The following is a 16,690-nucleotide window of genomic DNA, read 5'->3' on the forward strand; positions in this document are numbered from 1 at the left end:
TATGAACAGAAATGTGTTCAACAATTGCTTTAATGCATTAATTTCTCATCTGCTTTCTAATGATTGTTTTTGAGAAATTCTACAAAATTAAAAAGAATTCCTGATGAAAATCTGGAGTCTTTTTGAAAGTTATACATAGTTGATAGATGTTTTAGTCTAAATTTTTAATCCATCTAAATCAGTATTCAGAGATAGCTTTAATAATTTGGATATCAAAAGTAAACTACAAATATCAGACAAGCTTTGAATTATATCAACTAATTTTGGGATTCTCTTAGTACATATTGAGAATAGTATGCAAAATAATTTTAGATAAATTAAGACAAATGAGATTGCCCAGTTTAGACATTATGCTATAGTTGCCTGTACTAGACGACATTATATTTGTAAATGACAATTTGGCCAGTTAACTTTTTCAGTCTCATTAGAAAGACATTTTTGTTACAAGAACATGCATAAAGTTCAACTTCAACACCGTACATTTTACGTGAGCACTGATGTATAAAATATAAAACTGTATAAAAACTGTTTTACAGCACAAGTTGAAGTCTGTGAGGCTAGCAGAGTTAAACCTTATACTTCAGTTTCTAATAGGGTAAAAACACAATTGATTGACTGGCTTTAAAAAGAGAATAGCGCTGAACTCCTAATCACCAGCATCATTAGTTTTAGTATTGAAATTTATCCACAGAAAAATCCAAATTCTCCAGATTTTATAGGATTTCTTTTATATGCAATGGTTTGGATTCAGATAGCCTAAAATTAAGGCCACATAACACATTTGTGACCTGTGAAGTTTTTATTAACGAACTTTTATTCTGATTGAGTTTTCTCCCTCAATGGATGTAATAAGAGCTACTCAAGAAAGGACGGTGGACTAGAAAACATACATGATGACTCTATTGATAGTTACCTTAGCAAAATGATGGCAGTAGTTCTAAAATGGAAATGTTAATATACATTTTAGATATGTGGCGGTAAAACGTATTTCCAATACCATTATTTAAGCCTTCTAACAGTATTCTGCTAATGTGTACAAAGTACACTTTATTCACATAATATACTGATATTGAATTTCAGATAGTAGGTCACATTCATTACTTTCATGTGGTATAAAGGTAAGATAGTAGGGACATGGAAGGGTAAGGATGTAGCAGAAAATGCTACCAACAGGAGGGTGTAAGATGGTAAGATAATGCCAGGGGAGATGTGCTTTTTCTTATTCCCTCTATTTGGTTTCTTTTCCCATTAGAAGACTGTCTATCCCCCCTCAGAATTTTATACCAACTTACATACTCATTAACTTTACATCACCATTTACATCCCCATCCCTATTGAAGTTTTAAATCTTGGTGCTCACATACATTTGTGCACTTACAATTTGAGGGTCTTTAAAAAAACCAAACCAAACCAATTATTTATTGTAGTTTTCTATATATTTTATGAATGGAACAAAATCCTGCATTTTTCTGGGTATACTATTATCATAATTATCATCAATATACTTTTGTGTACAATATTTTTTCTGTTATACAACCGAGCGGGTTTCTTTCGTAACCATTTTTCTTTTAAAATTTTTTGGGGAGAATTTAGCACTCATAAAAGACACTGGATTAGAAGCTCTTGAAACTATAGTCATCATCTAAATCTCCAAAACACAGGAATAGCAGGGGCTGCTGCAGTGCGAGCTTCCCCCCCAAAAAGCCTAATGAATGTTCCTCAACTCCAACTTGGAAAAGAAACGGTTGCTTACTGTAATCGTGGTTCTTCGAGATGTGATGAGGATGTGTTTTCCACTTAAATGTGTGTGCACCCACCTACCTGGAGCTGGAGAATTTTGTCTAGTAGTACCCAGAAGAGAGAGCGCTCATGCCTCATGCTCATAGCTCCCCACCCTGGCTACCTGAGGCAGTGCTTCCCCGACCCCCCCAAGTTCCTTCACACTGAATGCCGAAAGACTAGATTCCAATGCAGCGGGGACAGAGGGTGAGTCATGGCATAGGTCCAATATTGACACGTCACTGAGGAACGCTATTGATGTAGCTTGAACTCTCGTAGAATGAGCTTGCACCCACTGAGGAGACATAGTCCAAGTTATTTCATATGCAGTCTTAATACAGGATGTTTAGAGATCATCTGTGAAGAGACTGCTTGTGACGATTGGGACGATTGTGATTCTTCATGAGGAAGTCAGGATGGAGAGGAAGAGCTATGGGAAACTGAATCCACAGCACAAGAAGGTCAGAAAACCAACACGGCCTTGGACAGGCTGGGACAATGAGGATGAACTTGGCCTGACCCGATTTCAGCTTGAGAATGACCTGTGGAATGATTGGGATCAGAGGAAAAAAAGTGTACAGAAGAGCTAGCTGCCAGCTGAGATGGAAGGGAGCCCAGACTGAGACCCTCTAGAGAGCAGAACAGAAGGCATTTTCTGTTGTCCCTTGTAGCAAACAGGCTGATTGCCTGAATGCTCCAAGCTGCAGAGATGACCTGCAGGACACTTGTCTTAAGGGACCACTCGTGCCTCATGGAATAATTTCTGCTGATGTCCATGAGATGTTTCAGTGTGCTGGGCAACTGATTGGCTCTTGGAGTGATACGCTCCTCAATGCAGAACTGCCACAACCTGACTGCCTCTTGGCACAGCACCCTGGAGTGCGCGCCCCTTTTCCTGTCACATAATATATCGTGGTGGTATTGTCTATAAGTATGCAAAATACTGAGCCCAAATATGATTCAGGAAGGTGTGACAGGCATTGCTGATGGCCCAAAGTTCCAGCTCATTGATCTTCAGTGAGGCCTCCTGTGCTGACCACAGACCTTGAACTTTCAGCGACCCCAGATGTGTTCCCCAGCCCATCAGGGAGGCATTGCTGACAACAGACCTGATTGGTAGGGGCTGGACAAATTGAATGCCCTGGAATACAGTTTTCAGAACCATCCACCACTGCAGGGAATCCAGGATCAGTGGAGGTAGATGGACCAATCTGTCCAAGGGGTGGAGAGTCAAACGGTAAACTATCCTGAACCACATTTGAAGAGGTCGAAGATGCAACTCTGTGAGCAGGACCACTGTGTGCAAGCAGACGTGTGGCCCAAGAGTATCAGGCACATCTGAACTGTCATGGAAGGCTGAAACGGCAGACTGAGGTGATCACCTGAAAATGGTCAGATAGTAAAAACACTCGAACTCGCACAGTCTTTAGGACCCTAATGAACTCTCTTTTCTGAACAGGAACCAGTGTTTAGGAAGAGACCCAGTTGAGTAAGCGCAGCGTAGCGTCTATGTGAGAAAGAACTTCCTCTCTGGACATGCCCATCAGCAGCCAGTTCAGATACAGGAAGATATGAGTTCCCTTCTTTCTGAGGTACACTGTGACCATGACCATACACTGTGGAACTATTTCCACCACTCCCAATGTTAACAGAGAGCTGACCAGCTCGATGAGCAGTGTCTTGTGAGGAGGGTCCCTGAAGGGGGATAGGGAAGGGGGTGGAAAAGAGGCATGGAGAGGAACTGGATTGCATAGACCAATCTGAAAGTGTCTAGGACCCAGTTGTCAGAGGTAAATGATTGCCAAGCACTGTAAATATGGGCCAGCCAGTCCCCAAAGAGACGGGGACGAAGAGGGCGGAGTAACTACTGGACCAGTGCTCTGGACTAAGGGGTCAGGTGCTCAGCAGGCGCTGAGAGAGGGCACGTGGACTGTCTGAAGCCTGACCCTGACTGCTTCCTCTTGTGGAATGTATCCCTCTTTCTAGGGTAGTCACGTTGTTTCAGGGGGAAAGGTTGCACAAAGGAATGCTGAGGGCGATATCGTTGCTGCTGTTGCATCCGATAGTGGCGTCTTTGTGTGGATGGTATGTATGCTCCCAAGGACCTCAAGGTAGTCCTGGAATCCTTAAAGGAGTGCAAAGTGTCATTAGTCTTGTCTGAGAACAAGACTCAGCCATCAAAGGGCAGGTCCTCAATGGCTTGCTAGATGTTCAAAGCAACCCCAGAGTGTTGCAACTCGGAAGCCCTCCTCATAGTAACTGCAGAGGCCATCACCCTGGCCCATGTGACTGCAATGTAAAGGGCGGACTGCAGGGATGTTATGGCCACCAAGCAGCCTTTTGCAACGAATGCCCGAAACAACTCACATGAGGCCTCAAGCAACTGGTCCTCGAATTTAGACACTGCTGACCAATTGAGGAAATTATACTTGGACAGCAAAGCTTGTTGATTTGCAATCCTCATATGTAGGGACAGCGAGGTGTAGATCTTCCTGCCCAGAAGATCCAACCACTTGGAGTCTTTGTCCTGGGGGTAGACTTGAACCTACCCTGCCAGGACCTGTCATTTACCGCTGTTTGATCAGGGAGTTCGGGGCTGGATGGGAATAGAACCCTTCAAATCCTGCATGGGAACAAAGTAACATTTTTCCACACACTTAGCTACTGGTGGTACCAAAGCCAGTGTACTCCACAGGGCTCTCACCGGCTCGAGGAGCACGTCATTGACCGGGAGGGCCACTCTCCCAGAGACAGCAGGCTGTAGGATGTTTACCAGTTTGTGTGCGTTCTCCTGGAAAAACTCTGCCTTGATGCCCAGGGATGCGGCTATGTGGCATAAAAGATCTTGGTACACCTTGAAGTCCTCCGGAATAGAAGGGGAGGATGAACCAGGCAGCACAGCATCGTCTGGTGATGAGGATGAGGGTCTCAGCTAAGCCAAAACCTGCTTTTGCTCTCGGGAACACGTATCCAGAAGGGAGGACTCCAGCAGCTCCGTAGGGAGAAGGACTGCCGAGACCTGGGCTTGCAGCTGATTTGAAGTCACCACCATCGATCTGGCAGGTGACTTCAACTTCAAATGGGATGAAAATTGGGATCTCTGTGAGCAAGGAGCATCCTACTGAGTCCAAGGAGGCCATTGATACAGGTAGGGCATTGGTGGCCAGTAGGGGACGGGCCCTGGCCCAGTCACAGTGCACACGCCAACTCTGGGAGCCATACTGGTCCATTGGTGGCCCCCAGAGTTCATCAGATGATGCAGAGCAGGAGGATTTTGACTCTGACTTGGAATCAGAGCCCTGGGATCTCAATGACAAGGGTGGAGCAATGCCCAAGGGAGCCAATAGGTGGTCCGATTCATCCATTACCCAGAACGAGGGGGGAAATTGGCACTCCTGATGAAGGCGGTACTGTCAGTACCAAGCTTGCCAGTGCCACAGGAAGCAATCAGTCCCAGCGCAAACAGCAGTACTGCAGCGCCCAAGTGTGTCAATGTCGAGGGTGGTGAGAGCAGCCATGGGAGCACTTGTGGAATCAAATGCAGAGGGGCTGAAGAGGGCCCCAGCGCGGAGGTCCCCCACACTGATTCCGGTACTGGCTCTATGCCCACCATAGGAAGGGGAACATTTAGGTACAGTGCTGAAGGGCCCGATGGTTCAGTGGCACGCTCCAATCGAGGGGCTGTCAAAGGCACGAGTCTTGGAAAGTCCTGGACCAGTGGTGAGGAGGGAACAGAAAGGCAGAACAGGTCCACTGCAGCCTGGTACGTTGATGCAGTAGATACAGTTGTTACTAAATACAGTCAGTACTGGCATCTCCTTCATTGGTACCAGACTCAACAGATGCCTGAAGGCTGGAACTGGAGTCAACGGTATGGGGTTTCTGCCCTTCCCCTTGGTACTAGGGAAGGGTCAGAAGTACCAGTGCCATTCCATGTGCCGGAACTGGTCTTATGCTGGTCTGCGCTTTTGATGGGGGAGGCAGAGGAGTTGCCTCTTGACCTGGAGCAGTCCTGATTGGTATTATGAGAGCTCTTCCTCAGTGCCAACAACAGAGAATGGCTCCTCTGTCTCTTTGGAGAGGTACCTGCCCTGGAATGAGAGGCAGCAGTACTCTGAGCCAGAGGGTGATCTTTGACCCGAGGAGAGCCTCTGTATTATGTCAGGCCACATGGACTGTTCAAGCAGGTGCTGCTTGAGGCGAAGGTCCTGCGTCACCAGAGTCTGCTGACCTAAGTTACATCAACTTACAGCCACTGCAGTAATTAAACTGATTTTGCATGCCCACACTATGATCCTTGTGTCAATGCTGCACGTCCTCATTAGAAGTACTTGAATCGATTTAACTGTCAGTGTGGAGCATTGTGGGACAGCTTCTGAAAGGCAGCAGTCAATGTAAGCAATGCAATGTCTACATTGACACTGCATCAACCTAACTACATCGACTTAAATGCTACACCTCTCACGGAGGTGGAGTTATTAAGCCAGTGAAGTGGATGAGTTACATTGGTGGGAGCTGCATTTTAGCGTAGACGTTTACAGAGTTAGGTTGATGTAAGGCAACTTACATCGACCTAACTCTGTAGTGTAACTAACTAGCTATATATAATAAACTAGGCTAAGTCTAAGACCTGGTCATAGCGCTTAAGTTGATACAGTTAGGTCAATGCAGTTTCAGTGTAGACACTGTGTTGCTTACATCAATTGTTGCTGCCTTTCAGAAACCATCCTACAATGCCCCATGCTGGCAATTAAATCGGTACAAATGCTCCGGGTGAGGATGCGCACAGCCAACACAAGGAGCATAGTGTGGCTGTGTAAAACCGCTCCAATTACTGCAATGGCTGTACGTCAGTCAACATAACTTAGGTTGACTTAATTTTCTAGTGTAAACTTGCCCTAAATGTGAGGTTGTGAGACTACAACCACACAGAGCTCCAACTCCAGCCACAGGTGGTGAGAAGGAAATGTGTGTGTGTGTGTGGGGAGGAGGGGACTAGGCAGGGCTGCCTCATATAATGAGGGGAGGAGCCACAGCCACGAGGCGCAAGCGCCGCCCATTTATGGGTACTGCTAGGCAAAAGCCTCTGGTTCTGGCACATGCACACCTGAGTGGCATAGACATCTATAACCATGTTTATAATTTGTTCTGGCTAACACTTCATAAGTGATAGTGCAGAAACAATCTCATATTTATTCCATTCTCAGTACTTCTTTTGGAAAAGTACCTGTACTCCAACTCCTCTGGAAGAACCCTAGGCTCTTCTTCCAGCAAGTGCATCTCCAACCTTGTCTTTCTCCTTGGACACTCAATTCTTCAGACCCTGGTTTTCTTACTAAAGCTACTTATTGTTGTAATATTTTCGTTTTATTAAAAAACAAAAACAAAAACCTTATTTCTGTATTTTGTCAGTTTCCCTAAAATATTCAGAGAAGGCATTTGCAATTCTGGAATGTATACATACATTCTTCTAGTTTTAATACTTATCAAAGAAAAAATCAGAAAATTTATAACCCACAGATTTTGTTTTCTATTAAGTTTAATCAAAACCAATAATCAAACACAGCAGCCTTCTGAAAATACATCCAGTCTATATATTTTCTCTGATTATTTTTGACAATACTCAAGTTCAGTGAAGTGGCATGGTGCCTGAATTTTTTCCAGTCATCAAAACTTTAGGTATAAAATGTATGGAGGACTGTATTGCTCAGGTGATCAGTAATGGGAGCTTGCACTGTCTAGGCCTCCAGTAAAAATCTAACCCAGAGTTAGTAGGGAATGAAAGTTTCAGTATGACAGCTGCTTAGCCTGTGTGAAAGGAATTGGTAGTCTGTCCAGTTTGAGTGGATATATACTCATGACAACACAGTTATGCTCACAGCTATTGTCAATTTAGTGCAAATTGCCAGCTTTTGTGGCAGTTTCAGCACAGAGGCCAAGGGCTGAGTGAACATACAGAATTAACTATCCTCACCCTCATAAAAGTGTCCAGTGCCCAAGGACTCTTTCTTTGCTTACTGCACCCAAATAGTGAAGGTAAAGAAAGGAGAGGCTCCAACCACAGAGGAGCTGTTGCCACCCTGGCAGGCCTTACAAAAGCGCTCTGGCAAGAGCTGCATCAAAGCATTCCTGCCCCCATCTTAGTGTGAAGACAGGTCCATGCTGGCCCCCCACTGATTCTCTGGAGGCTGAGAAGACAGTATGTACCAAGGCCGTCGAAGAGGCAGCTGGTTACAGAAGAGGCATGACAACATCACTTCAGACATGGGGAAGACTGGTGCCACAATCCAGGCACTTTTCCCCCTGCCATCCTATTTTGGGAATAAATCATTCCTACAGAGCAGAAAATTCCATGTCCTGATGGATGGACATAGAGAAGGAGTGGAAAGTTTGGGGCAAGCTATTCCTGAGAAGGGGCAATCTTGGAAATACTATGGGAAAAATTATCTGAGCCAAAATTCTAGCAGCTGAGCAGTCCATTCATCTGTGTGGACAAACCCATTAGTCCCAGGCACAGGGAGATACAAGCAGAAGTAAATGGAGTAGTACAGTACCAAACACTGTGATTGGTTAAGTCTAATTTTTATAGTACAATGTATTGCAAACTCTGCAAAGCAAAGTGCAGATTCTGACTCTGGAAGTTTATTGATTTAGCAGAAAAGTCATACTCTGAAACCACACAAGAGGAAAAAAGGTCTTATGCTGAAAACTGGGACACTGCTCAGGGTGCAAACAAGCTCTCTCTCCTCTTTTGTTCTTCACATCAAAGTTACAGTTTCTTAGAGTAACATGATTTAGGCTTGGAACAAGGAGACTGGGGTTCTATTTCCAATTATCTCACTGGCTCTCCATGTCACACTATACAAGTCAGTTAACAACTCTAGATGTAAATTTACCCATCTGTAAAATGGGTAAAATAATATCTAGCTTTCAGGGAATGGTGAGACTTAGTGAATGTTTATACAGAATTTTAAGATCTTTAGATGAAAGGCAATATGTAAATTATTACTGTTATGCTCTTATCTGTTGCCAAACAACTAGGAATCAATTATCCAACCTCAACTCCTTTCCCACTCAGACTGACCAGTCTGTATGTATTCACATGCACACAACAAACGAAACAGTTTAAAAGTCTTAGAATCTTTCTTGCTCTTCCATAACTGACAGGTAATTTTCCAAGGTCAGCTAGGGATAGCTGTTTATTACAAGCATTAGTTTCTTCCTTTCACATCAAAAACGAGGTCAGAGAGAACAATCGCTATCATAAACTGCTCCCTCTGTCTGTCCTCCCAGCTACATAAAGATCAAGTTTACTACAATTGCATGTGAGTCTCAAAATCTTCCCTGGTTGACTAGATTTGGTCTGATAGGGAAGTAAATGCTCCACTTTAAAAGTCTAGGGAATTTCTGAGCCTGGTCCACTGGAAGAGGGGGAAGGAGGATTGCCATATATGGGTATAACCCAAGTAACTCAATGCCAACTGGCAAGGGAGTGCAGGGGGATGACAGGGATCTCTTGGGTCTGACATGTAAATTCTAGTTCACCAAAGAATGTTATGTGAAGTCTCAAATGAAAGCCAGTGTCACACTGGTCATCTATATTATTGTGAAATGTGTGTCTCTCTCTCTCACACACACACAATGTTTTTAAAGTCTGTACTGGTCACCAGCAAGGAGGATGAGGGCAGAGGAGAGAGATCTCTATCTGGGGGTATACATCAAAGTTTTGCTCCCCTATGGGAGGCTAAGATGACATCCTGGCAACTTTCACTGGAGATGTAAAAGGACAGAGATTTTGCTTCCGGAAAAAAGGGCCTCAACCAGACCTGTTGAAAGTGCCTAGAAAACATTTTATGATTTTATTTTATATTAACTGTTCACTTCCAATATCCTTATTCAAGAAACAGTGAGTCTCTATTCTTTGACAATAAATATTTTTCTGTGAAAACAAGAATAAATTTAAGTGCTGTGATGTTAAACATAACGATGATCCTGAGTTAAGTCTTACAAGCTGGCGTGTACAGTTCCTTTGGGAACAGCAGTTCTGGTAATTCTGTGAGTGGTCAGGGAATAAGGGGCTGGACACCACAGGGAATACCCAGAGAATTTGGGTGTTAGCATGGGTCTATCACATCTGTACAGACACAGAAAGGCCTCCGGAGGCCTGGAAGATAGTGTTTGTGCTGCCAGAGGCTGTTTTCAGGGAGCTGATCTACAGCAGGCACAGACAAGACAGATTCACACTAAGGGTAGGTAGTGGTGAGGTGCCTCACAATCATGGGTACCTTTGAGGAGCGTCCCAATGGAAACACAGGCAACTACAAAACCTCTCTTAGGAAAACACAGCATGCTGAAAAAGGAAAAATTTCCCCTTAAAATCGTGATTAATTCCCACACCCGAGCACTATAAGATACCTATGACATTTTCACAGACCAACAGTCATACAGACAATTTTCAGCTAGTTAAGGTTCTCTTTATTCTCTAGAGAGTATTTTGAGACCATATTAGATCAACTTGTGAAATGAAAACTAAATTACTGACTGACTTCAATTTCTCCCATTTCTACACAATGGACCTCAGACATCACAGGTTACTGTTTCAGATAAAGGTTATCTTTTGAAACAAAAGAATCATTAAATCTTTTCTCCTAAATCTGAGACAGATTTCTACAATTAACTCTACTGAGATTGTAGCTATGGATCTTTTATATACATTATGTCCTTCTAACAATTTATTTGGTTGGCAATCAGCAAAATGCCAGAGTTCTGAGAGTTAAACTTCAAGTATTAGTCTGTTGTGTGCCTTCCTATGAAACATCTGATTCATGTATTTTACCATGTCTTTCTTCAGTTACTATTTATAAGTAGGACTTAAACCAGGTCAGTACTAACCATGTTGTGTAATCTTTGTTTTTATTGTGTATATCTGCCACAGGAATTGCTTCTCAAAGGTTTATGTATACATGAATGTATATAAAATGTCATGACAGCAATATTCGGAATGCTACTGGAAAAATCTGTCATCAATGAACAGTTTTTGGGTTTTTTTTTTTTTTTTTTAATAAAAAAGGGTTTATCTGGGTTATTTGGTATTAAAGTGATTTATAATAATAGGCAGTGAAATAAATCACTGCAATGAAAAAGAGAAGATGAAAATACTTAAACCTAAGCAGGGAAAAATCAAAGTTGATTCAAAACCACATTAATGAATAACTTCTACCTTGAGTAAGATTAAATTTCAAGGAAGTTACAATAAAAAGTACACAATGGGCTTGACCTCCATAAATCACACATATTTTGTATTCATCAAGAGCACACTAACACAACATAACATTTCCCTAGTATGAGTTTGTGAATAAAACACAAATAAAAAGGGAATGAGAGAGAGCTGGAAATGATCAGTGATATACTGATATGGTATCAATATTTTAACAAGCAGCTCCAAATTCGCTCTCTTTAGCCTGTGAGGAACCTTACATTTATGACTGCACAATGTGTGTGGGGAGGGAAGGAAAATGTGGAGTCTGCCTATGTTTTCTTTGGAAATGTTTTGAAGCCTTTCATTTGGTACAATCTGAGCCATTTTAAAAGGCCATTTGCTCTTAGGAGCATTATTACAAGCCTGATCTAGCAGAGATGTTCTATTAGTATTGAAGAGGGGATTGAATTGTATTAGAAGCAAGGAAATCAACGCAACATTCCCCTTTCAGATGGGCGTGCAGAAGTTTAACGAGGTGCTGCTGGAAGCCACCGCCATTGCATCAGTGAAGCTGATGACAATTAAGTGAAGAATACTAATCTTTAAATAGATTAGCCTCTGAGCATGGGATTAACAAGTGAAATTCTTCCATTATTGGGATAATTGCCGCTTCCTCTGAAGAGTCTGGTAGTGACCACTGTTAAAACAGAATATTGGACTTGCCTGACCACTATTGTGATCTCACCAATAGTCACAGTTCCTGTGTTCCTCTTAGCCCCTGTGTAGTTTCCAATTGCACCATTGGAAGAACTACAGCAGATGAATTGTCATTTACATAAAATTTCAGACAAGAGAAAAATGGACCTTTGAACAATTTCTGCAACATATAAGATGTAAACATACTTATCATATCAAATACACAAGCCTTTTAACTTCTTTTTATATTGTACTTTTTTTTTTTTACTGGGTTTGATTTCCTACATATCCTTCTTGCAGTACCTCAAGCAGTAACAGTACCCAGCTGCAAGTGCATGTCTGTGGATTGTTTTAGAAATAGTCCTTCTATACTCCAGTAGCATGAGCTATCTACCAGTGTTTTATGATCTTTTGTACAAGAAGAACTATATTTGGGGGATGGAAATCAATTTTCTCAACTTAGCCTGTGATTACCCAAAATATGCTCCTGGACTTTTAGTACCAAAAGAAGAGGAGCTAAAGGCAGGTATCTGGAGTTGTCAGGAATAGCATTATCAGCATAAGCAGAGTATGTGAAGGCAGTTTTCTGAAACTATACAATGAAACCAAACTGATGCCGTCTAGTAGAAATGGAGACTATTTCTTTGTTGATGGATAGCAAGCATGCAATACAGTAGTCATTAAAACTCAAAGCTGACTAAGATCTGAAGGGAATTCCTTTGGCTCATGAAAGGAAATCTTTGTTATGGTAAATAGCTGATGACATTACACATATAAGTCTGTACGTTAAGTATATGCTAGAGTTTTCTATGCTGATAGATATCATGAAGCCGAACAACCTGAGAAGACTCATACTATATATATGAGTCTTCTCAGGTTGTTCAGCTTCATATATATATATATATATATATATAGGCATGTATATAAGTGAAATATTTATGAACAGAATTTTTTAACCATTTTTTAATTTTAATCATTGAATGCTACACAAATTTGCTTAAAGCTGTTTAAAATTAAATATAAAATGTGTTCTTACCAAAATAACTTGGAAAAGTACTGGAACAAGATTACTTTCTTCAACAAGGCTGTAAAAAATAATTAAAACACATTTGTATTTATATTAATGATCTGTTATTTAATACAATGAACTTACACAGGGAGCAGTGCAGCACAAGTCTTTGATGCTAAAATCTGTGACCTAGAACCTCATTCTTTGACTAACTTTTCATATAAATGAATTCCACTCCAGCTATTAAATAGAAACAGCAATGTAATTCTTCAGTGGAAATTACTCCTTGGTCTGGCCTTAGTGATGTGAGGCAAATGAGTGGAACAGTAAGAAAATTAATATTTTTTAAATGGCAGAAATTAATTAAAATTCAGAAACACACTATCAAACAGGCAATGTAGATGGTAAAATAATTTGAACTAATAGACCACAAAGCATACAGTGAATTTATAAGTATGCTGTGTGGTAATTTTGTATGTATGCCCAATTAACTATCTTCTCTACTCTAAAATAATAATGTCCAATGAATTTGCAGCATCTTTTTTAAAAAAAAGTGTTGGGAACTGATCAACCAGCATATTCTAAATATTTTCTCCATAAAAATCAGATACAGATCATATATTATAAGAGGGGAATATTCAGAAAAAGGGCAACAGCAACAACAATTAACATGTATACAGCATTTTTCATCCTACAACTGCAAAGTGTTTTATGTGTATTAATAAATTAACCTTCACAACATCCTTGTGAAATAACCCTGGGTTCAATTTGCTTCCTTTTAAGTTAACTCTCATTGATTTGAGTGGGAACAGGAACTGGTCTCTTATTTCCAAATGGCTAAAATCTGACTTGCTTTAAAAGTGTTCTACTCTGTTTTAATAATTTAATCTTAATTGCTTACCTCATACAAAAATCAAACTAAGTTAAAAGAAAATTAAGACCACCAAGTCAAACACTAAGAAGTTCAAAAATGCCAATATTAAAATTGCTTTTACCACCTTAATTTGACCCCCTTGTATCTCTATGTGATTAAGCAGTTAAAACTATATCACACTATTTTTTCCACAGGGTCCCTGCCTCATTCAGTGCACGGGATGGATGGTGCTCACTGGTCGAGAAGCTATTGGCTATTTCATTTTATCCACATCACTCAATGTGCTACACCATGGCTTAGTCACCACACACCATCCAAACCATGCCACTGAATAAAGAATTATTCATTTTCTCATGGGCTTTCACTTGGGTGCTTTCATCATTTATGTTTTTGAAGCATTAAGAGACAATGACTATCTTCCCAACATCCCCATGAGATTAGGTGGTATTGTTATCCCCATTGTACAGATGAGGAGCTGAAGCATTGAGAGATCAAGGCCAAAATTGTGCAAAGTGTCCACTAATTTTGGTTGCCAAACTGGAGATGCCTAAAATCTACTTTTTCAGAGTATTTGGTATAGTAATATTATGCAGACAAGCCACTAACAAGGGGTGAGACACAGACTTTGCTAGGGGATTTCATAGCTACTATTTGCTAGACCATAGAGTAATGATGAGACACTGAAATCTTGAGGTCAACTCCAGATTTTGGAATGGAGTTTGCTTTATTAGTGTAAACTCTTCAGTCCTTGTCCTCCACCAAAATAACCCTTTCTAACCAGTACTCATGTTCCACCAGCCTGTCCTTTTCTGTCCCTGCTCCCCCCACAATCTGACTCTGTCCCTTTCAACATCTACCCATACCCAACCTGCTCTACCCAGCTCCACACCTTTACGTTTCAGGGAGGCTGCTCTTCCTTCTCTTCTATGTTATCTAGGTGCCCACAGGGGGAGCATTGAGATCATAGCAGAGTGTCTCCATCATACCAGTTCTTATGCCCAGTAGCACAACAGCAGCCAGAAACAGCAATTACACAAAGTCCAGCTCGGCTCCTGCAGCCCTTGGATTGAGCATGCTCTGTGAAGATGGAATCTTTTGCAAATTTATCTGCCAGCCTCTAGCAGGCCTCTACTGAGCAAGTGCAAACTGCAATTTTCAAAGCAATATAACTTGGCCAAATGTGGGTGGATTTTCATGGGCCAAATAGAATACACCAGTTACTCTACCAAATTTTAAGTCCCTACTCTAAAGCAAGGTGGTGCTAGACCTTCTCAATGAAATGGGTGTAAGATTTTTTTTTTTTTTTAACATTGGAAATACACTATTTTTCCCAGCCTCATCTTCAAAAACAGTGGAACCATTTTGCTGAAACTTTACCCAAAACAATTCAGTCTGAGGCAGAGAGACAGCATAGAAAGGAAACAGACAACCTTTACTATAGGTTTTGCTGTCAGTTAACACCCATAATTAACAAAGAAACAATTTATTAAAAAAAATACAACCCACTCTCTATTTTTTGTGTAGCAAACAAAAAATCAGGTCTTGAAACAGAACCATGTTAACATGTGCTCTATTAGAAACAGAGGGAAACAACATTTGCTAAATAGGAAAGACAAATAACAGTAAAGAAAAATTTCATTTTAATGTGCCCAGAGAATACCACTAAAAAAGTAGTGTGATAGTTGTTTTTATGGTGCTGTTTAGTACAAAATGATTCTGTTATTTAAAAAAATAAACTCAGGGAATTTATTGCTTGTGAATGGTGCTAGACCAGTGGTTCTCAACCTATTTACCATTGTAAATTTACCAATGTGTTATGTGGGCCGCATCCAATACTACCTCCCTGGCGAGAATGTCACATGGGCCGCAGTTCTGTGCTGACTGGGCCGCAGGTTGAGAACCACTATGAGGGAGGGGTAAGAGGACCATTCACTTGCTGTAAGAGGAGGTTACTTACTTGTGACGGAGGTTCTTCAAGATGTGTGGTCCCTATCTGTATTCCTTTGACTCATGGTTTCGTCCCAGGTGATAAACGGCGGGGCGGACCAACGGCATCTCCAGTTCTTTCTCCACCACGAATCAACAGATCCACAGCAGAGGGGAAGGAGGGTGGGAAGTAGAATACAGATAGGAACCACACATCTCAAAGACCCTCCAGTTACAAGTAAGTAACCTCCTCTTTTTCTTTGAGTGATGGTCTCTATTGTATTCCACTGAGGGTGATTAACAAGCAATACTTAAGTCGGAGGAGGGTAAGAGGATGAAGATGGAAGGGTTAATGGAGGCCTCCGCTGCCAAGTTCTGCACCAAGGCATAATGTGTAGCAATGGTGTGTACTCGTGCCGCTCTATGTATATCCCAGAGTGGTAGGTTGTGGAGGGAGACCAGGATTGAAACCTGGGCTCTCGTGGAATGAGCCTGAACCCCAGTGGGTGGCAGCATGCCAGATACTTGGTAGCAGAGTGCAATGTACCCTGAAATCCACTTGGAGATTCTCTTTGTTGAGACTCCCTGACCTTTCACTCTTTCAGCTGTTGCAACAAACAGTCTGGGGGATTTTCTGATTGGCCTTTTCCTCTGCAGGTAATGTATATCAAGGGAGTGGAGTCGTCATTCCTCTTCTGAGGCATGTGGCTTCAGGAAGAAAACAGGTAAGTGAATGGATTGATTAACATGAAAATGGGAGATGACCTTTGGCAGAAATTTGGGATACAGGTGCAGGGAGACTATCTGTATGGAACGTTGCAAAAGGAGGGTCTGCCATCATGGCCCCAAGTTCACTGACCCTTCTTGGTGAAGTGATAACAAGGAAGGGGACTTTCATGGCATGAAGGGACATAGAGCACGATGACAGTGGTTTGAAGGGTGGTTTAGTTAGTGTGGATAGAACAAGGTTGAGGTCAAACTGGGTAGCTCTGAGTTTTATGGGTTGGAAGGTTCTGATGAGACCTTTCCAAAATCTAGAAGTCAACAGGTGTGTAAAGACAGTGTCCTTCACCGGGGAGTGGAAAGTGCTAATTGCCGCTAGGTGGACCTTGAGAGAGTTGAAGATAAGACGGGATGCTTTCAAAAACAGAAGATAGTCCAGGAGGAGGGGAATCCCCACCATTTCTGGGGAAAGTCCCTTTTTATT

General features: G+C 41.7%; 1 protein-coding gene across 1 annotated transcript in view; it reads right to left on the bottom strand.

Moving 5' to 3' along the window:
• LOC112119303 (serine/threonine-protein kinase ULK4) overlaps window positions 1-16,690 on the bottom strand; it is a 421,700-nt gene that overhangs the window by 193,599 nt on the left and 211,411 nt on the right. Inside the window, exon 30 of the mRNA XM_029914272.1 lies at window positions 12,711-12,759. Coding sequence (XP_029770132.1) covers window positions 12,711-12,759 — 49 coding nt within the window. The remainder of the gene's footprint in view (window positions 1-12,710; window positions 12,760-16,690) is intronic.

Source organism: Terrapene carolina, unplaced genomic scaffold, assembly GCF_002925995.2.
Source record: "Terrapene carolina triunguis isolate 2854851 unplaced genomic scaffold, T_m_triunguis-2.0 Scaffold34029, whole genome shotgun sequence".
NCBI lineage: Eukaryota > Metazoa > Chordata > Testudines > Emydidae > Terrapene > Terrapene triunguis.